General features: G+C 50.3%; 1 protein-coding gene across 4 annotated transcripts in view; it reads left to right on the forward strand.

The window, feature by feature from the left end:
• Positions 1-985: 985 nt before the first annotated feature.
• foxn4 (forkhead box N4) overlaps positions 986-24,643 on the forward strand; it is a 42,799-nt gene continuing 19,141 nt past the window's right edge. The window contains exons 1-2 of one of the 4 annotated variants that reach the window (XM_038815648.1): positions 986-1,555; positions 2,269-2,386. In XM_038815648.1, the coding sequence (XP_038671576.1) occupies positions 1,450-1,555; positions 2,269-2,386 (224 nt within the window). In that variant the 5' untranslated portion in view covers positions 986-1,449. Of the gene's footprint in view, positions 1,556-2,268; positions 2,387-5,443; positions 5,551-23,082; positions 23,412-24,643 lie in introns of those variants that run through there. The other 3 variants (XM_038815571.1, XM_038815779.1, XM_038815718.1) reach the window with 3 other exon arrangements.

Raw genomic sequence — 24,643 nt, forward strand, 5'->3', positions numbered from 1 at the left:
GTACTAATTGACAACACATTGCAGGAGTTATGAATTCCCACCTCTGAGTTCCAGAGCTGTGGAAAACTTGTTAAGTCCATTCTAAGTTAATAATCTTTATTTGTGTCACAAGTAGGTTTACATTTGGGCGCAGTTGCCTTAAAGTTGTGGTCGTCGTTACTTCGCTGGTGGTTGTAACTCCTTCAATGGTTGGGGAAATTCTTCTGACTGCAAACTGCTGATTGCCAAAGCACCACACTTATGAGTGGGAGCTTAGAGCAATTCAAGATTGGTGCCCAGCTCAAACCACTCGGGTGGACTGAAGCCACATGCCCCTGGGCCCAAACCCTCAAGGAAAGATTTAATTCCTTTACAGCAGGGAGAAGAGGGGGGATAATAAGAAACCCTGTTCAAAAACAGACACACACCAATCCAGATCTCAACCACAATAAAATCTGTTGGAGGTGAAAAAGATGCGAGTGTTGGAGTTTTTTTTTATAGTTAAAGTCAATAAATGTAGTTTGTATTTCACTTAAAACGACTAGGCAAGCACGAAATAATCTGGAAAGCGAACCAATAATGGATGGAAGTGGCTTGAATTTGGGATGTGTTCCACCATTCTAAGCGGTGGGTGCCTGACCTGCCACTGTGTCCCCCCCATGTGTGGGGTTAACTATTGAAGAAAGTGGTGCTGGAGTGCCGAGGAGAGAGGCATTGTTTGGGTTTTAAAAGTGTTTTTTTGTTGTTGCACGGTGTCAGTCAGCGTTGGTTGTCCTGCACTCTCTGCCTGCCTCCCTCTCCTTGTTTATTGCACAAGGAGGGCCTGTGGAGGCGATCTGGACCGCGCCAATCTGGCCGCCTTTCCCGCGGAGACGCTGAGAAGCCGGGAGGAGGCGCGGGCAGAGCGGCGGGGAAAGGAGGGGGTGGGTGGGGGAGGCGGTAGAGGAGATGCAGCAGGAGCTGCTGCTGTGTGTGTGTGTGTGTTACAGCCCAGTCCCCAACAACCTGCACCGGCTCACTGCTTCATTCAGCCAGCAGCACAGAGAGAGAGAGTTTCCAGGACCAGGGAGAGAGCTAACTGGAAACAGCCTGAAACTCAGCAACAACAATCCCAGCTCTGGGGGAAAAGTTTGCAGTTGCTTTTGCTTTTTGCCTGATTCACCTGCTTTCATTCCGAAGGCGCCCTAAAAGTTGCCGGCGACAATCCTGGTGGGAGTTTGCAAACTTCCAAAAGAAACTTTTGACAACTTTTTGTGTCGTTTGCTGGAAGTTGTTACTTTGTGTATCAGTTTTGTGTGTGTGTGGTGTGTGGGGCTGCAGACACTGAACCTGCTGCAGGGTCACTTGGAGGAGGAAGGAACCATGGAATTGATCTCTGACCGATCCGACTAATCGATTTCTCCTTCCTCTTCCCCCCCCCCCCCCCCCCCCACACACACACACACACACTCAGCCACTCAGACTGCGCGCATGCGCCAGGGGAGCTGCCTTCCAGCGCCGGGAAATTCAAAAACGGTTTGTGTTGGATTCAAAAAAACTCAAAGAGGAGTTCGGAGCAATAGGAAAATCTCTGCAGGTACAGACATCTTAATCCCTAACTTTCTGCAACCCTCCCTCTCTCTTTCACCCCCCAAAAAACAAACAAACTGCCTTTAAACTCTCCATTGCATCTGATTCAAAGTTTTTTCTTTTCTTTTCCCGGTTCTGTTTTGCTCCTGTTTCCTTAATTTCTCCAAATGCAATTTAACCCTCCCACTTCCTCTTTGCTGACACACTTGCTTGGAGTTTCAACCGAATTGCAAAGAAAAGCAACCTGGCGAATTATTAACTAACTTGCTGCAAATTATGATTGCTTTGAACTTTTTATCTCCCCACCCCTCTCGCCCCAGCCCTGTATTTTGTGCAGTTTTTGTTCTGCACAATTCCACCTGTGCAACTCGCTTCTCTTCCTTTTTTTTAAGCCTCTCTGGAAGATCCCAAAGAGTCAGAATGAGTTGAGTGATATTCCCATTTATTGCCCCCTGATAGTTTTGTGAGGGTTCTTTACTGTGCAAGTTTGGCTTTTATTGGGGGGGGGGGGGGGTGAAATTCGTCTTGCTGAAGTGCTGGATAGCAACAACGTTTTAAATCCTGCAGATGGTAACAACCAGCCTCCCCAAACAGGCGCCGGAATGTGGCGACTAGGGGCTTTTCACAGTAACTTCATTTGAAGCCTACTCATGACAATAAGTAATTTTCATTTCATTTCAAATTGGACATTATGTTTTCCTCCTCCCTGCATGTCTACAGCTTCTGTGTTTTTGTGGTGTTATTGGAAGGAGATGATAGAAAACGACATCAGATCGGAAATGTCCGGGATACTGAGCACGTCAGGACCGAACCCTCACCACTCAACCCAGGACTACAGGTAAGGGAGCTTGGATCTGGGTTTGGGAGCTTGGAGCTGGGTGAGGGAGCTTGGAGCTGGGCTAGGGAGCCTGGAGCTGGGTTAGGGAGCTCGGAGCTGGGTTCGGGAGCCTGGAGCTGCGTTAGGGAGCCTGGAGCTGGGTTAGGGAGCTTGAAGCTGGGTTAGGGAGCTTGGAGCTGGGAGCTGGGTTAGAGAGCTTGGAGCTGGGTTAGGGAGCTGGGAGCTGGGTTAGGGAGCTTGGAGCTGGGCGAGGGAGCTTGGAGCTGGGTTAGGGAGCTTGGAGCTGGGCTAGGGAGCTTGGAGCTGGGTTAGGGAGCTTGGAGCTGGGTTAGGGAGCTTGGAGCTGGGTTAGGGATCTTGGAGCTGGGTTCGGGAGCTTGGAGCTGGGTTAGGGAGCTTGGAGCTGGGTTAGAGAGCTTGGAGCTGGGTTCGGGAGCTTGGAGCTGGGCAAGGGAGCTTGGAGCTGCGTTAGGGAGCTGGGAGCTTGGATAGGGAGCTTGGAGCTGGGTTCGGGAGCTTGGAGCTGGTTTAGGGAGCCTGGAGCTGGGTTCGGGAGCTTGGAGCTGGGTTAGGGAGCTTGGAGCTGGGTTCGGGAGCTTGGAGCTGGGTTTGGGAGCTTGGAGCTGGGTTAGGGAGCTTGGAGCTGGGTTCGGGAGCTTGGAGCTGTGTTAGGGAGCTGGGAGCTTGGATAGGGAGCTTGGAGCTGGGTTAGGGAGCTTGGAGCTGGGTTAGGGAGCTTGGAGCTGGGTTCGGGAGCTGGGAGCTGGGTTAGGGAGCTGGGAGCTTGGATAGGGAGCTTGGAGCTGGGCGAGGGAGCTTGGAGCTGGGTTCGGGAGCTTGGAGCTGGGCAAGGGAGCTTGGAGCTGGGCGAGGGAGCTTGGATAGGGAGCTTGGAGCTGGGCGAGGGAGCTTGGAGCTGGGTTAGGGAGCTTGGAGCTGGGTTAGGGAGCTTGGAGCTGGGTTCGGGAGCTGGGAGCTGGGTTAGGGAGCTGGGAGCTTGGATAGGGAGCTTGGAGCTGGGCGAGGGAGCTTGGAGCTGGGTTCGGGAGCTTGGAGCTGGGCAAGGGAGCTTGGAGCTGGGCGAGGGAGCTTGGATAGGGAGCTTGGAGCTGGGCGAGGGAGGCTGGAGCTGGGTAGGGAGCTTGGAGCTGGGTTAGGGAGCTTGGATAGGGAGCTTGGAGCTGGGTTCGGGAGCTTGGAGCTGGGCAAGGGAGCTTGGAGCTGCGTTCGGGAGCTTGGAGCTGGGTTGGACAGCTGGCTAAGGGAGCTTTGAGCTGGATTGGGGAACGGGCACTTGTGTGTGTGGAGGGGGGTCAACAGAAAGCGATAGTTGCACATTTCCATAGTTATCATTTTACACAGAACGATGTATTTGTGCATTCTCGAGAAAGCAGCATCTTTTAAAACAGTTTTCACGCAGCTTCGAAAAGGTGGAGCAACTTTCAAAACTAATAGGAAACTTAATTTCGACATGTTGAAAGTGTGGTGGTGATGTCCTGCGCAGGCAGGTATCATCCTTTCCACTCCTGTCATTAAGGGGAATCCAGGATAGGGTAGTGTCTCGGGGCTGGTTGGGAGAGGGGAGCGTCTCGGACATCTGCAAAGAACTAATGGGGTGGAGGAGACGCAGACTGAGGAGCTGAAGCGTAACTGGGAGGAGGAGCTTGGGGGAGAGATGAAGGACGGCTTATGGGCAGACGTGTTGGGGCCGTGTCAACGCGACCGCTACATGCGCAAGCTCGGCTTGATCCAATTTAACGTGGTCCACCGGGCCCACATGACAGTGGCCCGGATGGGTAGATTATTTGGGGTGGAGGACAGGTGTGTAAAATGTGTGGGTGGACCAGCGAACCATGTCCAGATGTTCTGGGTGTGTCCAAAACTTAGGGGATATTGGAAGGGGTTTGCGGACGTCATGTCCAGAGTATTGAAAACAAGGGTGGTAATGAGTCCAGAGGTGCCGATTTTCGGGGTGTCGGAAGTCCTGGGAATCCAGGAGGAGAAAGATGCAGATGTTCTGGCCTTTGCTTCCCTGGTAGCCCGGAGCCGGATACTGCTAGCTTGGACTCAAAGCCCCCGAAGTAGGAGACCTGGCTAACTGACATGGCGAGCTTTCTCGCCTAGAAAAGATTAAATTTGCCTTGAGAGGGTCACTGCTAGGTTTGCCTGGAGGTGGCATCGACTTCTTTGCGGACAATTAATCGTCAGTTGGGGGGGGGGGGGGGGGGGGGGGGGGGGGGGGGGGGGGGGGGGGGGGGGGGGGGGGGGGGGGGGTGGGGGGGGGGGGGGGGGGGGTGGGGGGGGTGCTAGGGTAGGGGATAAATAGGCAGGTCTTGTCGGTGTTTGCACTATGTTTATTGTTCTTTGTACATTGTTTTTATACTGTTGTTGTTCGTAATGCCAAAAATACCTCATTAAAATTGTTTGTTTTAAAAAAAAAGTGTGGTGGAGGGGGGGTGAGAAATGTGGAAATGCGGGAGTGAAATTGAAGGTCCAGGGAGCCGGCAGCGAGGCAATGGGCCGAACGGCTTGCTGCTGTAACTTTCTTCAGAATATCTTTTTCCAGTTTTGAACTTTGACCCAGTGATTTATTTTTGATAACATCATTGTGGAAATAGAATGGAATTGTTGAAGGGTTATAATGAACACATATTGAGACATTATTTGATTACTATATCTATAAATGCTGCTGACTAAAATTTTAAGTCTTTTGCACCATTCCCCCCCCCCCCCCCCCCCCCCCCCCCCCCCCCCGCCCCAGCTCCTTTATTAATGAGGTGGAAGTTCTAAGTTCCGCCCTCTGTGTTGACCTGTGTAGGCGGAACACGCCTGCAATGTAATGGATTAGCGTGGGAAAGGATTGTTGTTCATTGGGAGAGTTTGGTTTTTATTTCCCCTGCCGCCTGGGACCCTCTGCCTCACCAGGCACCGTGTGGCTGCCACCCCACCCCCCCCCCCCCCCCCCCTCCCCTCCAGCCCCATGTGAGTGTGTCAGTGACCTGGCTCCAACACCGGGGAGGGAAGCAAGTGTGTCTTTGTGGCTGCTTTCTCGGAAGGGCAACATCACGTTGAAGTCAGAGATGAGGAGGAGTGCCAAGAGGCCTTTGGAGTTCTCTTCGGCAGAGGACAGGGGTGCCTGGATCATTGCATATATTCAAGGCTGGGTTAGACTGATTGTTCATTGATTGGGGGGGGAGGGAGGGAGGGAGGGAGGGGTGGGTGGGAGAGTGGAGGTCAGGCCACAGTCAGATCTGATCTGCCCTGATCTTTTATTTTGGGTGGTGAAGCAGGCTAAGTGGGTCAAATGATCTACTCCTGCTGCTAAGTTGCTCTTATGGCAGCACGGTAGCATAGTGGTTAACACAATGGCTTCACAGCGCCAGGGTCCCTGGTTCGATTCCCGGCTTGGGTCACTGTCTGTGCGGAGTCTGCACTTTCTCCCGTGTGTGCGTGGGTTTCCTCCCACAAGTCCTGAAAAAATGTGCTGTTAGATCATTTGGACATTCTGAATTCTCCCTCTGTGTACCTGAACAGGCACCGGAGTGTGGTGACTAGGGGCTTTTCACAGTTAAGTTTATTGCAGTGTTACGTAAGCCTACTTGTGACAATAATAACATTATTATTATTATGGGAATCATGGAGGGTAGAGTCGGGTTTGAGAACTTGTTCAAGCTGTGTGTGATTTAAAGTGATCTGATAGCCCTCACTCCCTATAGGACGCTTCAATTGTGTGTGTGTGTTATCAGAATTCAGAAATTCAGCCCATCCCTCCTGCTCTAGTCCTGGGGATGAGGGTGTGTGGTGGTATGATCGATCCCAGGGTGAGACCCGAGCTGATATTCTAACCCTGGGCGTATTGAAGTTCTTCTGCAATTTGGGAGATGTGAAATATCCTATTCCGAGGACATGGAGTTCGCCTGGTGCCTTTGACTAACATCATCATCAAAAAAAGGACAGGTTAGAATCAGACAGCACACAAAGGTGGCCATTCGGCCCATCATGCAGATGAGTGAAAGAGCGATCCAATTAGTCTTTCTCCCTTGCTGTTTTCCGATAGCCCGACCAATTAGTCAAGAATGTTAATTAGTCATTAATCTCACTGCTGTTTGTGAATAGTTGCTCGTAAAGAATGATTGTCCGATTTGTCTACTTGACAATCACTGTATGTCATTAATTGTATGAAGTGCTTTGAGATGCCTGAATGCAATCAGCCGATGTATAATTGAAGGTATTATATTTAATCTTACTGTTTAAAAATCTGCAATTATTTTAGCTTAACCGCTTCCTTTTCGAGAGGTTCTGATTCTGACACAATAATTCAGTGGCGAGAAACTTGGGGAGATAGCAGGCTGGGTGGGCCCCACGTGAGATTTTGCAGCTTTGGGAAGGCTTTGTTGTTCTCCACTATCTTACTTTCACAAATCTTTTCCGGTCTTAACACGATCTTTGCTCTGTCCTCAAAAAAAAAAAATGACCTTGTTGATTGGATAGCATTTGTAAATGTATGCTGAGCACTTTCAAAATGGTGCAAGGTTGAACCTCGTAAGTTATTTGCTGAAGTGTGCATGGTGAGGGTCAATGAAGGAGCCTCTTTGCCAGGCATTTGTAATGTGAGGAACTCCGTTTGTAATGCTGTTCACTGGGGCACTCTGATTTTTGCAATCTTGCTTCACCGGGAGTGTTTGTGTACGTTCACCGCCACATTTACATCATTTTAAAGGAATTACCTTAAATGAGCTTTTTTGTCCTCATCGAAATATTTGACGTCTCTGATGGGAGAGGGTGAGAGCTGTGTGTCAATCTTTTGAGAGGACATAACCTGTAAACGTGGCAACAATGTATTTCAAAGTGATCTGATGCCGCTGTGTATTTGTAAACAAATGTAGAAAAGTGTTAATGAAGTCAATCCGCCTTAACAGGAAGGCTCGTCATTTTGTGCAGAAAGGCAGCTTTCTATTGGAGCACGCCTTATTATGACAGAGTTTGTGAAAATGTCTTAAGAGGATAGGGTGTTTTGTCTCTGCTGTTTTATCGAATGACATACGTCATCCAGTTATATCTTATCATGTAACCTAGCTATCTGCTTTCATGATCAGATATTACAATCAATTATCATTACATAAGTTTACATTCCTTCTTGGTGTGATTGCTCTAGACAGTATCAAAGGAATCCGATCCAAAAAGTGGACAAGTACTAAGTTTCTAAGGAAGATGGGTTGCCGCAGGAATGAATGTAGCTCTACAGTTCTCTGTTCAGACCCTGCATGCTGTCAGACCTGACTAGTCCCCTGAGCCAGGTATACTTCCTTGATGGTTCGCACTCAAATGTTCAAATGAGAAGGGCGGCATGTGGCGCAGTGGTTCGCACTGGGACTACGGTGCTGAGGATGCGGGTTCGAATCCTGGCCCTGGGTCACTGTCTGTCTGGAGTTTGCACATTCTCCCCGTGTCTGCGTGGGTTTCATCCCCACAACCCAAAGATGTGCAGGGTAGATGGATTGGCCATGCTAAATTGCCCCCTAATTGGGCAAAAAAATAATTGTGTACTCTGAATTTATTTTTTAAAAATGTTCAAATGAGACTATTTTTTTCAAAATAATGTACAAATCTTAGATGAAAAGACCTGTTCTATTTGATCACAATTCTTTGTGATTGCGGTCTTTAAATTATTCTGGATTGGAGATCACCCATTAAGTACCAAACTACTGGAGTCACAGAATTGGCCAAAACTTGGACAAGATCTGAAACCACAAAACCATAAGACATAGGAACAAAATTAGGCCACTCGGCCATCGAGTCTGCTCCGCCAAAGTCCCCCCACCGTCTTAAACTAAATAAATATGACAGCATTTTTGGGTGTTCTTAAATATAAGGAAGTATAAGTTATTTATTTGTGAATCCGACTGGATATGAGTGTAGCCCCTGGAGAATATTCCAACAAGCTGTTACGGTGTTAAATCAAGCTGGACCTTCCACACCAGCCTTTGAACCCCTACTTCCTTTAACCCCCACACCCTCCCAAAGACACTGTGGTATCTGAACTGACAAATTAACTTTGTTTAAAGAAATCTGTGTTTTATTTCGTGAAAATAACATGCAAGGTGTAAAGGAACAATATTTTTTTAAATGCTCTGCTTCAACCGACACATTTAATCAAGTTTTCTTATAAACTTTGTACTTTTGCAAACTTCATTAATGTGCAACTCTGTTACCTATTGGCACCTTTTCCCTGCAGATGAGCTTGGGTGATAGGGTTGGTACTGAGCCTATTATACATGTCGCTATCCCAGGCCGAAATAGGGCAAGCTGGTGCCGTACACGGAGATCTGTGTTACGGTGTTGACCTGGGTTGTGTCGCTTTATGAAGTTGGCTGAGTAAGTTTAAGGTGATTTCTCAATTGTATCAAAATCAGTTAGGTTGTAGTTATTGTTATTGGGCAGGTGGGTTTTTGCCCAGATACCCTACCAATCCGGGTGGCTAGCGGTTGTGGGCACAGTTGAAAACAAGCAGCTCCAAAGGCTGGTGGCATCGGGCAGCTGGACGTGACATTTTAGTTTTCTGAGAATTATGACTCCGCAGGATGCATTTGGGTGTTTTGGAACTGTTGAAACACATTGAAACACCGGCTCCTGGGACACTGTCCCATGTTTTCTCAATTTAAAACCGTACCCATGTTTCTGTGAGTAACAGATGGGTAATATGTGGCAAAAGTAACCCAGATTATTCTCATGGATGTCCAAGTAACTGATGTTAGAGCTGCCTGGACACAAACATGGTGGAAGGAGATTAAATAAATTACTTTAAAAAGAAAAAACGACTCGTGTCTTTAACACTCCCAACATGATTGTAACCTCACATTGATACGGTTGGGTGAAGGAATTGGGAACAACAATTACACTTGTTTCTCCTCCCCTTTCCATCCCCATGCCTCACCAAAAAAGCATTCGGCGCAGTGTCGGCGAGGGGAAAGCAGTGTAAGGGGCTGATCGATGGAACTTCAAGGTAAGGATTAGAATGGATGTTAGCAGCTGCCCAAAAGGGAGTGAAGAAAATTGAGGGCAAGTCACCTGGGTCCATTCCAACTTAGGTTCAGGTGCACAGTAGCAGTGGCCGAAAGCCTGGGCGGCAGTGGGGGTACAGTGGTTAACACTGCTGCCGCACAGCGCCAGCGACCAGGGTTTGATTCTGACCTCGGGTGACTGTCTGTGTGGAGTTTGCACCTTCTCCCCGTGTCTGCGTGGGTTTCCTCCGGGTGCTCCGATCTTCCCACAGTCCAAAGATGTGCAGGTTAGGTGGATTGGCTACACTAATTCCCCATGGTGTTCAAAAGGATAATAGGATTCCGGGTATAGAGTGTGGACCTGGGTAGGGTGCTTTTTCAGAAAGTCTGTGCAGACTCGTTGGGCCGAATGGCCTCCTTCTGTACTGTATGATTCCATGTCACTTGTTTGTCCCTGATAGTGACCAACAAAACTTCAAACCTCTTCCATTTCTGCCCAAAGTGCATTGCGAACATGGAACTCTTCAACTTGCCGCAAGTACTCATTGAATTTTAATAAAATTACATAGTAAGTAAGCGAGAGCAGATCTGATAATCTGGTAAAATTAATCTCGTAAAAGGGAAGGGGATAAAATTTTTAGCAGGGACACCCAGAGAATGAATTGGTGAGGGGGAATAACAGGAAGTCACAGGTCTCCATTTTTCTTTTCTTCATTCCTGGCATGTGGAAAAACACTGGCAGGCCAGCATTTGTCCATCCCTAATTGCCCTTGAACTGAGTGGCTTACTAAATCATTTCAGAAGGCATTTAACATCAAGCATATTGCTGTGGCATTTCGCCCAAGAAAGACAGATTTCCGTCTGTCTAGATGGCCGGGGCATTGAGGTGTAAGAATTGGCAGTCATGCTGGCATCTGTATAGAAACCTTAGTTAGGCCACACTTGGAGTATTGTGTTTCAATTCTGGTCGCCACACTACCAGAAGGATGTGGAGGCTTTAGAGAGGGTGCAGAAGTAATTTACCAGGATGTTGCCTGGTATGGAGGGCATTAGCTATGAGGAGAGGTTGAATAAACTCGGTTGTTCTCACTGGAATGACGGAGGTTGAGAGGGCGACCTGATAGAGGTCCACAAAATTATGAAAGGCATAGACAGAGTGGATAGTCAGAGGCTTTTCCCCAGGGTAGAGGGGTCAGTTACTGGGAGACAATAGGTTTAAGGTGCGAGGGGCAAGGTTTAGAGGAGATGTACGAGGCAAGTTTTTGTACAGAGGGTAGTGGGTGCCTGGAACTTGCTACCAGAGGAGGTGGTGGAAGCAGGGACGACAGTGACGTTTAAGGGGCATCTTGACAATTACATGAATAGGATGGGAATGGAAGGATACAGACCCCGGAAGTGTAGAAGATTTTAGTTTAGACGGGCAGCATGGTCGGCGCAGGCTTGGAGGGCCTGTTCCTGTGCTGTACTTTTCTTTGTTCTTTGAGATTTGGTTCACTAATGGCTTTTTAAAACAGGAGAGATTTGGTCACCATTACCGAGACTACTTTATATTCCAGATTCATTAATTGAATTAAAACTCCACCAGCTGGCTATGGTGGGATTTGAACCTATGTCCCCAGAGCATTAGCCTGGACCTCGGGTCCAACGACATTCCCACTACTCACTGTCTCCCTGTTTGTGTTCATTCCCTTGGGTCTCTTTAGTAAATTGAAGTCACAAGCCAAGGAGACATGTGGATCTCCTGTGTAAAGTGGCGGTTAACTGGCCAAGTGAAGCACCACAAGGCCTCCCGCCTGTTGGGGAGGTAATATACTCCGATCATCCAATTCCCTTGCAACTGACTACAAACAATTTCTTATTGCCTTGCAATCATTTATTGCTATTGTTAATCCTTGAAGGTCAGATTGTCATTACAACCTGAGTGACTTGAAACCCATTGCATGTCCGTCAAATGATAAATATGTTTTTAAATTGTATTTTGGAGTATTTTAAAGTAGTAATACAGCTCGGGTATTCAAGCCTTTCGATGGTCCTTGCCTCGACTGCACGCTGCGTCTTGGTCTCAAGTATCGATTGTTCGGTATTAAATCCTCAAGCTTTAGCTTACTCCAGAAACTCCATTCTTTTAGTTTAAACCTCTGAGCTCTACTTGCCCAAGCTGAGATGAAAGGAATCCATTGCATCTGTACAGCCTCTGGTGCTTGCGAGAGGATTTTCAATGTTCACCTTCATGATGGCAGGTGGATTGTCGAATTCAGTCTGAGAACTTCTGGCCCTCAGAGTAAAGGTCCTTTCCCTTCACATCAACAGCCAAAGAAAACAATTGAAATTGTGCAAAATGTGTTATTGTGTGCTGAAGCGAACTTAAAATTGGCTTGATTTTTTTTTGCTTATTACTCAGAAAGACCATTGATGCTTGGCATCTGCTTGAACCTGGGGAGGGTGGGGGATCTCCCAATCAGCTGGCCTAGCTTTGGTGGAAGCCTCGTTATGTGGTGTAAGTGGGGTGTCCAGTGAACCTTCTGTCTGAGTGATAGCAGTTCATTGGCAAGGCGGCAGAAGCCTACAGTCCTGGGCGGAATTCTCCCAAGCCTCCCTCGGCGGGTTCAATGGTGGGGTTGGGAGGGTGGGAGAATTCAGCGGGAAGCCCATAAATCTGTTTATGCTGGTTCAATTTCACGCGGGATCGTCCGCTGGTGGCCGCCAATGGTGGATCGGGAAACCCACTGATGGCTGGCGTGAACTGTTTTGTATTACGCTGATGGGATGCAGATGAAGGCCTAACCAGAATCATCACCCCCCCCCCAACCCAATCGTCAGCAATGCCAGCATGGAAAAAATGCCAGTGCAGACACATTTGGAACAAGTGGGTGTGAAAGTTGGGATTACCTGAAGGATGCCTGTGGCTCTCTCGGGAGTTGGGATGGATGCTGAAAGCCACCCAGGACCCTGTAACGCCGCAGCAGTGCATCATGGGGGGAGTATCTATCAGGGGGATGTTCCAGCTTCAGGGACTCTGAGGATCCATCTTACTGGAGATCAATCTTCTTTCTTCATTAGTGGGTCAGTGATGTAGGGCACCTTCTAAATAGGACTCCCAGATACGAAGGCGGGATGTCGGCAATCAAGCCACCCTGCCAGGAAATACGGCAATAAACCCCCAGATGTTGGCTGAAAGATATTGGGCCGGGATTCTCTGAGTCCGTGCCGGGTCGGAGAATTGCCGCGGGAAATTCCCGCCACAATGCTCCGATGCTGGGACGCGATTCTCCAGCGACCAGACTCAGAGCCAATTGCGCCCGCGCGCCAGTTGGGGGTTGCTGAAAGAGGCCCCCGTGGCGATTCTCCGCGGTCGACCGCCTGAATTCCCGCCCATTTCCGTCGAGTCCCGCCAGCGTGGTTCCAACCTGGTACCACCCCGGGAGCTCGGACCCGTGGCCGCGGTGGCCGTCCGACGGGGGGTGGGGGATCAGACACCGGGGGGTGCTCCATGGCGTTCCAGAGCCCGCGATCGGGGGCTACCGATTGGCGGGCGCCCGCGATCTGGGCGCCGGAGCAGCGTGCAGCACTCCGGTGGCGATTCTCCGCCGCCGTGCTGGCCCCCTGAGGGCCGCTGTATCGCTACGCCAGGAGGACCATTGACGCCGGCGTGCACCACTGAGTTTACGCCGGCGTCACACATTGGTTGATCACACATAGGTGTGATTTCTCGTCAGCCTCCACAACGGGAAACACTCCCTGATCCTGCCCCCACCACATGACCTAGTCCCAGACGGGAGAATTCCACCCAGTAATATTTTAATGCTATTGCCTACATATCAAATATTTTCAGAGAGCAGCTTCCTGCTGTCCTGACTGCCAGGATGGTTTTGTCGGATGCTGAACAGTGCAGAATAAGACTTTAAGCTACTATTGCTGTCTGCATTTCACCTCATCTGCCTCAAACCGGACTTCTCTGTCTGAGCTACACATTCATTCAGAGTCGGTCAGCTATTCACGGGTAACAATCTCTACAACATCTACAATCCGTACTGCTCACTCTCAACTCGATACTTGTGTCAAAAAATCATAGTAGCACGAATTGTTACGGCATTGAAGAAGGCCGTTCGGCTCACCATGTCTGTACTGGCTCTCTGAATGAGCAATCCACCTGGTGGCCAATTCCATCGCCTTCTCCCTGAAACCCTGCACATTCATTTTTTTCAGATAACAGTCTAATCCTCTTCTGTATGGCTCGATTGAACCTGCTCCCACCACGCACTCAGGAAGGGTATTCTCGACCTTAACCATTCGCTGCGTGGTAAACCTTTTCCTCATGTCACATTTGCTCCTTTTGCCAATTACTTTAAACCTTGATCGTTCTTGATCCTTGCACGAGTGAGAACAGTTTCACCCCGTCTACTCTGCCCAGACCTCTCGTGATTTTCAATACCTCTATCAAATCTTCTCTCAGCCTTCTTTTCTCCAATCTGTCTTCATAACTAAAATTCCTGAGCCGGATTCTTCGAGCCTCCTCGCCACAATCGTGGTTAGGCACAGTGGCGGAGAATGGGGCATGCGCGGACCCCCAACCGGAAGTGCAGGGCCCCATATCGGCAGCCGGAGCTGCAAGGAGCACTCCAGGGGGCCCTGCTGCCCCCTGAGAATCACTCTGGACTTCTCCAATTCCGTGCTTGTTTCTTGTGGGCGTGGGGAACATGCCCCATTTTCGGTGATTCCTCGGCCCTCATCCCTCAGACATTCTCGCAGAATCTTTCTCTGCCTTCCTCCAATGCCTTCACATCCTTCTAAAAATGGTGGCACCCCAGAACTGGACACATTATTCAGCTGAGGTGGAACTAGTGTCCTGTACAATTCAACACAGCTCCCTTAGTCTTGTACGGTGCACCCTTACTGCTCTCTCAATCTCTCCTTCAATGACCTATCCCATATACATCCAGGTTCCCTGCCCCTGCATCCTTTCAATTATACCTTTATTTTATATTGTCTCGCCATGTTTTCTGGACAAAATGAGCATTTCCCATTTCTCTGTATTGAATTGTGCCCTGTACATCAAGGTCTAGGTCGTTAACATATATGATGAAGAGCACTGACCCCTGGGGAACTCTACTGCGAACCCCTTCTCTCGTTCGAATGCTTCCATCCACCACTCCTCTCTGTTTCCTGACACATCACACAGGCTCTGGTTTTGATACCTGGTTTTATTGTGTATTCCAGTACAAACTTTCACTGTGTGGTTTTGGAGTGCATGGAACTGGGGGAAGGTACTCAGTGCCTGCATCAAAAACCACGACTTTTCTCATGACCAATATTATACCTTAAAAAGAAGCACTTACTTCACCAGTGTGAAATTGTTCTCCCGCATCAGCGACGCTGGTGACCTTAATGAGGCTGTCAATTTATTGTTAGGGTTACTTTGTTGAAATGGCGAATGTTGACGTAATTTGGGAAGCGGTTTGAAGCGGTTTTTGATAGGCCTGAGAGGGCTGGTCAGGCACAAACAGTTGAAACGGCATTAACAGGTTAATCTCACCTGGATCATTTGTCAGACACTAATTCAGCTCAGACACAGTCACACGTGGCACAAAGCGTCAAGGTAAAAGAACGGAATGTATACAAGGTAGAACATTGATGTCTTTTGCAAGTGTGACATTAAGAGGAGTCTTGGACCTCCGCTTTGATTCACGTCAGTAGGGAACTGGCCAGGGTAGAACTTGAACGGGAAGATTCCAAGTTCATTCAAACACTTTTCCCAGTTCACTGCCCGCACTGCACTTGGCAGCTCACCATCATCGTCTCAGCGGCTATTCGGAATGGTCAATAAATGCCAGCCCTTGCCGACGACACCCACGTCCCGTGAATGGATAAAAACAATGAGATTAATAGTGCCGAGGTAGCCAACCCTCAGCCTCGACAAAACTGCAAATTTCAGAAGACATTGAAGGGAGAATCTGGGGCATTTCATTTCCGTGAGGTATGCCAGTGGCAGAACACTTTTATTTATTCACGGGATCTGGGCATCGTTGGCTAGGCCGCCGTTATTGCCCATCCTAATTGCCGCCGAGAAGATGGTGTGTTTATTTTTAGATAAATAACAAAAACCAGACTGGACAATCGCAGCAGGTCCGACGGTATCTGTGTCGTGAGAAGGGGGTTAATTTTTCGGGTCTGGATGACTCTTTGTCAAAGCTCAGCTCGAAGAGATCGGGTGCCATTTTTAAATGGCAGTCTGAACTTTCGACCCCCCCCTCGGTAATCACCTCCGCGCCTCCGGACCCCCCACTGCCGCAACCTACCTCTAAGAATAAGGAGTTGACCTTGGTGACCTGCCCAATATTTATCCTTCAATCAACATCATGAAAACAGATGACCTGGCCACTGTCACAGTTCTGTTTGTGGGAGTTCGCTGTGTGAAAGTTGGCCACCATGTTTCCTACATTACAACAATCACTAGGCTTCAAAAAGTACTGAATTGGCAGTGAACCATTTTGCAACATCCTGTGGCTCTGACAGGCGCTATATAAATGGAAATATTTCATTTTTTTAAGAAGCTGTCAATTGGCCTCATAGCTTCCTCGTGAATGATAGACAATTTCCTTTATCTTGGCAGAAGGTCCTAATGAGGGCAGTTTGCAATATTCCAGATACTTAGACAGCATCCAGTTGTGATGGTGTGCGATAAACGTATTTTTTTCATAGAATTTACAGTGCAGAAGTAGGCCATTTGGCCCATCGAGTCTGCACTGGCTCTGTGAAAGAGCACCCTACCCAAGCCCACACCGCCACCCTATCCCCATAACCCAGTAACCCCACCCAACACGAAGGGCAATTTTGGACACTAAGGGCAATTTAGCATGGCCAATCCACCTAACCTGCACATCTTTGGACTAATTAGATCTTTGATCTAATTGAGACTAACCGTTAATTCAGGTCTTTCTCTTAATTTAGCACCAAGGTTCTGAAGCTCATTGTGAATCTGCGCCTTCAGGACAGGAGGCAAGTGGTGATAATTGAAATAAAAGGAATTGTGATGGGGGGGGGGGGGGCTTCCTTTTTAAAAGTTAAATCGGTGCATGTGATTCCTGGGCAGACTAAGTGTTGGATATTTGAAAGGTGCTCTGCCTTTGGCCCCCAAGCTTCTCACAAGACCAGAATGGGCACCTAAGGATTACGCAGCCTCCATTGCTCTCACGTTGCCTCTCCAACCCTGCTATTGGACTCTGGAATGATGTTAATGCGATTTGAACGCAACACCGTTTATGTTTTGAATTCAGAATATCAAGTGGCAGTTAATTTACTACAACAGAAAGTTTGACAGATAGCGGACAATGTTCACTCTCCTTATCACACACTGACCAAGGGAACACTTTCAACCAATTGAGTGTTTGGTGAATAGTGTTTCGGAGCAAAGTACAACCCAGAGGAGTTTTTGCTAACAGTGGAGGAAAAGGTGGAGGAAAAGTGGAAGATTCATGTTGAAGCGATGAATTCTTTCCACTGCCCACTGCTATTCTTTAAAGAACTTGAGGCAAATTTCCTCTGATCAACAGCGTGGACAAATCATTGCTGGTCCAACACCTCTCTTCTGCTAGCAACCAGGCAGTGTCTGAAGACCCTTTTCCTCCTTATTCCACTTAACCTTGTGGAGCCATTTCCAATGCTCATTCTATCAGGTAATCTGCTGGGTGGATTCTCGAGAACAAAATAGTAAATGGTATTCCATTGGAGTGTACCAGACATTCAGTGACTGACAAGGACTATTTTGGAGGGCCGGGAAGAATAAATCTGTGACAAACACCAAAGATGTAAAGGGTGTGGATCTCTTTCACTTATATATTTCAAGAGGGTATCGATGCAGGAAATCTGTAAATACTGTGGGATGACATTGGGTGCTCGGAGTGCTGAGACACACCCTGCTATCTAACACCCACTGGGTAGATCTAGGCCTCAGCGGGGAACGCGCGACCAAGGCCGCACTTAGCCCCATTCCCTGCACGAGCTCCTCCGTGCAGGGGGAAATCGGGGTACCGTTTTTAAATAGCGCCCCGCCCTCTCAGGCTCCGGACCACCCCCCCAAGCCCCAACTCACTATCAGGGGATTCTCAGCCCCCCCCCCCCCCACCCACCTACGCAGGGCACAGCCCAGCCTGATCCCCACCGCACGAAAAAGCCAACCTGGCACCTTGGCAGTGCCAGCCTGGCAGTGCCACATGGGCACCTTGGTAGTATCTGGTGCCAGGCTGGCACCAGCAGTACCAGGGTGCTACCTGCCCAGAGCACAACAACTGGGGGCCTCCGATCCCCTGAGACAACCCCCCCGCCCCCATGAGTGCCGTTCCGTCCAGCCCTTGTTTGTGGAGACCAGCACTGAACGGTGCCCCACGCAAGGTCTCCAAGGCAAGGGCGTTGACCCCATGCCTTGGTTAAATCCTGGGAACACATATTAGAGTGAGACTAGCTGACGCACAGATTGGCCATAAAGTGACTGCCAACATGGGCGGGATTCACATCGTGACCTGTCGCAAGATTGCATTAGATCTCGCAAGGCTTGGCAGGCCGGGAAGATCCCAGAAGAGGGATAACCCAGCATCTACTGGCCGCGCTGCTTTTCAGGTGCAAGCGACCGGTAGATCACCCCCATTATGGAGTGAGGAGGGGAGAAGGAAGAGGATGTCAGCTTTTGACTTGTAGGTGATCCCCCCCTTTGCTACATGTTTGCCCCAAGAACCAATCTTTTTTTTTTGCATGAGTGGTTTCTCATGGGACAAATTTCTTGATGACAGGAAATTGTTCTGTTAGTGTTTCTCAGACAGAGCTGGCCCACTGATTTACAGTGGCCTTTTGGCTTCCTACCTTGTCCCTTTTTAAAAATAAATTTAGAGTCCCCAATTATTTTATTTCCAATTAAGGGGCAATTTAGCGTGAACCAATCCACCTAACCTGCACATCTTTTGGATTGTGGGGGTGAAACCCACGCAGACACGGGGAGAATGTGCAAACTCCACACGGACAGTGACCCAGAGCCGGGATCAAACCTGGGTCCTCAGCGCCGCAGTCCCAGTGCTAACCACTGCGCCACATGTCGCCCTCTACCTTGTCCAGTTTAATCTGTCATTAATAACCCACAGTCGCCATTAGATGAGTTAACATTTCAGATGCGAGACTGGTACTAAGCTAGTGTGGCATGTGGCCAACGTTGTCAACACTGGGCACGTTGCTGTGAGCTTGTAAATTGCTAACCTCGTATCTAATTATTCCATTTGTACCAAAGATATCGATGTGGCTGTTTGTTGCATGGATTGGCCAGCTGTCATTAAGGTATTTTTCTTCTATCCATATTTCTTCTGGTAATTCTAGTTTTGAAATGGAACTAGCTTTAGAAACAAGGGTAACCCAGCAACCATAACCAAAACCATATCCAAACCAACAACTGTCTAATAAATTAAATGGTTCGAATTCTACCAGGAACTTGCATCACTGAATGTTGCCATTGCTCCATCTTGAGTTCAAGCTCCTCTCCAGGAACAGAACCCGTGGGCAACGCAATAACTCGCTGAAGGTTCGGTAGGAGATTTCTCCCATTAGGTTCCTGCCAAATGGCAAGAGTTGGCACTTGGCACTTCACCAGAACTGGCATGATTTTGCTGAAAGGGTCTCTGCTTGCTCCTCCCACTTCACTTCCAGCCATAATCCCTATTAATTTTATTCAGACACAAAGCCCCTAATTGGGGGAATCTCACCAACGTTGAAAAGTAGGGGAGAAGGTCACATTAACTTGGAAGGAGTGGCACTAAAGTTGTGTTCAAAAATGACCTGTAAGAGGGAGGGAGGATTGGTGAAGAAAGATGGTCTCACAGTTTTGAGAGAGAATCGTTTGGAGATGGTATGACGAGTCCTAATGTCGATACAGCGAGGAAGGGAAGAGGAAGGTGCATTCAAGGAGAAGGAATAAGTGAAGAACGATGTCTGTAGTAATGTTGGTGAAATGGAGAGATGTGATGTTATTTGTATTTGGATGAAAGGTTTAATTCCAAGCATAACACTCCCCACTTTTCCATCTCTGGAATTTAGTTTATACTGGAATCTCGACTTCTGAAGATATTTACAATGTAATGTCTATTTCTTTTCTAAAAAAAAGGGGCAGCACGGTAGCATGGTGGTTAGCATAAATGCTTCACAGCTCCAGGGTCCCAGGTTCGATTCCCGGCTGGGTCACTGTCTGTGCAGAGTCTGCACGTCCTCCCCGTGTGTGCGTGGTTTTCCTCCGGGTGCTCCGGTTTCCTCCCACAGTCCAAAGATGTGCGGGTTAGGTGGATTGGCCATGCTAAATTGCCCGTAGTGTCCTAAAGAATGGGGTGGGGTGGGGGGTGGGGGGGGGGGGGGGTTGTTGGGTTGCGGGTGCGGGTGTGGGGTGGGGTGTGGGGGGTGGGGGGGGGGTTGTTGGGTTGCGGGTGCGGGTGTGGGGTGGGGTGGGGTGGGGGTTGTTGGGTTGCGGGGTGCGGGGTGGGGTGGGGTGGGAGGGGGGGGGTTGTTGGGGTTGCGGGGTGTGGGGTGGATACGTGGGTTTGAGTGGGGTGATCATTGCTCGGCACAGCGTCGAGGGCCGAGGGGCCTGTTCTGTGCTGTACTGTTCTATTCTATCTGTAATGGATATGTCCCCTATGATGTGCATATATCTTCATAATTTATATGGTGAGTAGAAGTGCTTTGATAGCACAAAGTAGCATGAAGCATTAAGAAACCAACGTTGCTCTGATTTTCCAAACTATTTGATTACCGTAGCTGAGATCTGGGTCTCATCAGCGCACCCATTGCTTTACTTTCAAGTGTTACTGAGGTCACCCAGACCCAGTTGAAGAGACCTGTAACTGCCAGAACAGCATTTTGCTCTGGATTCATGTCCATACTGCATCATTCTCAGTGACTTGACCCCATTTCAGAGGGCAGTTAAGAGTCATGGAATCCCTACAGTGCAGAATCAAACCTAGGCCCTGGTGCTGTGAGGCAGCAATGGCAACCAATTTTGCATCGTGCCGCCCTTAACCACAATCGTCAATGTGGGTCAGGAGCCACATGTAGGCCAGACCAGTTAAGGATGGCAGATTTCCTTCCGTAAAGGACATTAGTGAACCAGATAGTGTTTTATGATAATCGACAATGGTTTCGAGAGATTCGAACCTGGGTCCCCAGAACATTACCCTGGGTCTCAGGATTACTAGTCTCGCAACAATACCACTGTGCCACTGCCACCCTCTAAATCCTGTGACTAGCCAGGATGATCCACCCTAGTGATATTCCCGACACATCTAATCCCTTCTCGGTAGCACTGCGATCACTATCAGTAACTTAGTGAAGTGTTGGTAGGGAGCGTAATAATAATAATCGCTTATTGTCACGAGTAGGCTTCAAATGAAGTAACTGTGAAAAGCCCCTCGTCGCCACATTCCGCCGCCTGTTCGGGGAGGCCGGTACGGGAATTGATCCCGGGCTGCTGTCTTGTTCTGCATTACAAGCCAGCTGTTCAGCCCACTGTGCTAAACCAGCCCCAGACGAGGCAGGAGGTGGTTGGATGGAGGAGATCAAACCATTGCTTCAGTACGCGTTGGTTTTCCTACTCTTTTACTTTGTTCCTGCCCTCCTGCTGTGAGGCTGCTGTGTGGGCCCCTGCCGCACAATCCTGCCCTCTGAATTTTGTGACGGTGGATTCGGCTCCCTTATAACCGATCGGGCTCACCAACTCTTGGTTCACCTGAGGCCTTTTGTCACAGATGCACACAGCCTTGTCCCGTTACAGAGCAGAGGCTTTAGTGACGGGCAAATTCAGAAGAACTTTTAATGTCTGGTGCTGAAAACAATGATTATGAAGGAAAAAAAATAACTTGCCGAACGACCTTTTTACTCATGATCGATGACATGGATTTAGGAGCATTTAAACAGGTGGAACAGCCCACGTGGAGGAGAAACCGTTGGAGGTGGGGGGGGATCTTGAAGTAATGTGCAGATGCAGGTTTTTGATTGGTTTCTCGTTTAAGGGTTACATGGTGTGACAGGGCGCAGACAGAGCTTGTTGTTGAATTGACCCCCCCCCCCCCCCCCCCACACCTTTTAAATAATTAGCAACTTGTCGGAGAGGTTAAGAATTCCATTTGGAATTGTGAGTGAGCCATGCTGCGTGAAAGAAGGATGTTCGTGGATGAGCACACGAGGTTTATTTACAGCAGGAGGTGTGCGCAGTCAGCTATGACCCTCACCGCCCACACGACCTAACGGTTTGCTCGGTGGTGGGGTGGCGAGATGGGGTGGGGGGGGGGGGGGGGGGGGGGGTAGTGTAAGAGGCGGGGAAGTGGTGCTGGGTGGGGTGGGGGGGGGGGGGAGGGGACATGGTGCTGGGTGGGGTGGGGCGGGGTGTAAGAGGCGGGGAGGTGATGCTGGGTGGGGTAGGGGGGGAGTGTAAGAGGCGGGGAAGTGGTGCTGGGTGGGGTGGGGTGAAAGAGGCGGGGAAGTGGTGCTGGGTGGGGTGGGGTGGGGGGGAGGGGAAGTGGTGCTGGGTGGGGTGGGGTGGGGGGGAGTGTAAGAGGCGGGGAAGTGGTGCTGGGTGGGGGGGGAGGGGAAGTGGTGCTGGGTGGGGTGGGGGGGGAGGGGAAGTGATGCTGGGTGGGGTGGGGTGGGGGGGAGTGTAAGAGGCGGGGAAGTGGTGCTGGGTGGGGTGGGGTGGGGGGGAGTGTAAGAGGCGGGGAAGTGGTGCTGGGTGGGGTGGGGGGGGGGGGGAAGTGATGCTGGGTGGGGTGGGGGGGAGTGTAAGAGGTGGGGAAGTGGTGCTGGGTGGGGTGGGGGGGGAGAGGAAGTGATGCTGGGTGGGGTGGGGGGGGAGTGTAAGAGGCGGGGAAGTGGTGCTGGGGGGGGAGGGGAAGGGATGCTGGGTGGGGGGGGGGGGGGGAGTGATGCTGGGTGGGGGGGTGGGAGAGGAAGTGGTGCTGGGTGGGGTGGGGGGGGAGGGGAAGTGATGCTGGGTGGGGGGGGGGAGAGGAAGTGGTGCTGGGTGGGGTGGGGGGGAGGGGAAGTGATGCTGGGTGGGGGGGGAGGGGAAGTGATGCTGGGTGGGGTGGGGGGGGAGGGGAAGTGATGCTGGGTGGGGTGGGGTGGGGTGGGGGGGGGGGGAGAGAGAGGAAGTGAGTTGAATTGCGCTGGTGAATCCACAGGGCCTTCAGTGGCAGATGGCATTCTGTGTCTGTTAAGTGCCTGCTGTCATTTCCTCCCCCCCCCCCCCTTCAGATTAATGTAAAGTTTAAAAAACACAATTAAGGGGATAGTGAGAGACACAATAGGCCCACGTGCCTCTGGTGAAGCAGCCGTTTCGGGAGACAATGGGGCCATCAGCCAGCCATACAGGAGCCAACTGTTACCCACGATACGGGCCGCCCTGGCTTTCAAATCATCTCTCAGTCGCTCTTGTTTTCTTATGATTTGAACCAATCACATCACTGAATAATGGTCACCTGATGGCCTCCCACCCACCGGCCGCCCGCCCCCCCCGACTCCTTTTGAATTGCCTGGCTTAAAACTAACTGCCTGATTTCTGTCACCAAGGCAACCCTAATTTTATTGTTCTTTTAAGTAGTAGGTGCATTATTAATCACCGGGGTGGCTGTAATTGCCTTCCTTTTGAATATTCAAACTGCTTCTTGTTTCTGGACTTTAAGAGGCGGTTTGTGCACTTTGCTTTCGCTCCTCTCGCCACACTCCTTCTTCGCTGGTCACTCACTCGCTCACTCCCTCTCCAAATGCTCCGACCTGACCAGCTTTAACGAGAGTGTCCGAGGCTGACTGGGTTTCCTCGAGAGTCAGTGGGTTTCAGCGAGTTCTTGCTCCCCGGTTGTGAAGTCAACAGAACCCATTACACAGGAACTTCCTCCAATCACAGTCTGCTATGCAGCCACATCAAAACGGGAGCTCAGGAAGATTTTGTTTCTGATATTTATGACTGGGCTACAGAATTATGTTGAAATATTCTCCTGGATTTGCTTGTAATTCCATTCGTGTGCACTTCTGTTGGGGGGGGGGGGGGGGGGGGGAATTCCACACTGACTGCTCCAGGTACTAATATTATGGTGGTCCCAATAAACAACAACAACTTGCTTTTATATAGCACCAGTAGAATCAGTACAGTGCAGAAGGAGGCCATTCGGCTCATCAAGTCTGAACCGACCCTTAGAAAGAGCACCCTACCTAGGCCCCATCCCTGTAACCCAGTAACCCTACCTAAATGTTTTGGACGCTAAGGGGCAATTTATCATGGCCAATCCACCTAACCTGCACATCTTTGGTCTGTGGGACGAAACCGGAGCACCCGGAGGAAACCCACGCAGACACGGGGAGAAAGTGCAGACTCCACACAGAGAGTGACACAAGGCCCGAATTGAACCCGGGTCCCTGGCGCTGTGAGGCAGCAGTGCTAACCACTGTGCAGCCGTGCCACCCTTTAACACGGGAATGATTGTGTTGATACTTGGCCACTTCAGGACATCTCAGGACAGGCGACCGACCGTAACCTTAGCCAAAGAAGTCGGTTTTGAGGAATGTCTTGAGGAGGGGAGAGACGGAGAGATTTAGGGAGGAAATTCTACAGCTTTGGGGGCTAGGCAGCTGCCAAATGTTGGAGCATTAAAATCCAAGGAGCTTAGCAAAAATCAGGACTGGGATTCTCCGACCTTGTGCCGGGTCCGACAGTCCCCGGGGCGCGGGGGGGGGGGGGGAGAATCGAGCCATGCCACCCCGACTCGTTGATTTTCGAGCGCCCGCAGGATCGCTACTGCGCCGGTCGGGGGCTGTTGAATGCGCCCCCCGCCCTGGCGATTCTCCAGGCCTCGACGGGCCGAGTGCCCGCTGCATTTGGCCGAGGCCCGCTGCGTTTGGCCGACTGTCCGCTGCGTTTGGCCGAGGCCCGCTGCGTTTGGCCGAGGCCCGCTGCGTTTGGCCGAGGCCCGCTGGGTTTGGCCGAGTGCCCGCTGCGTTTGGCCGAGGCCCGCTGCGTTTGGCCGAGTGCCCGCTGCGTTTGGCCGAGGCCCGCTGCGTTTGGCCGAGTGCCCGCTGCGTTTGGCCGAGGCCCGCTGCGTTTGGCCGAGGCCCGCTGCGTTTGGCTGAGGCCCGCTGCGTTTGGCCGACTGTCCGCTGCGTTTGGCCGAGGCCCGCTGCGTTTGGCCGAGGCCCGCTGCGTTTGGCCGAGTGCCCGCTGCGTTTGGCCGAGGCCCGCTGCGTT

Source organism: Scyliorhinus canicula, chromosome 1 (assembly GCF_902713615.1).
Source record: "Scyliorhinus canicula chromosome 1, sScyCan1.1, whole genome shotgun sequence".
NCBI classification, from domain to species: domain Eukaryota; kingdom Metazoa; phylum Chordata; class Chondrichthyes; order Carcharhiniformes; family Scyliorhinidae; genus Scyliorhinus; species Scyliorhinus canicula.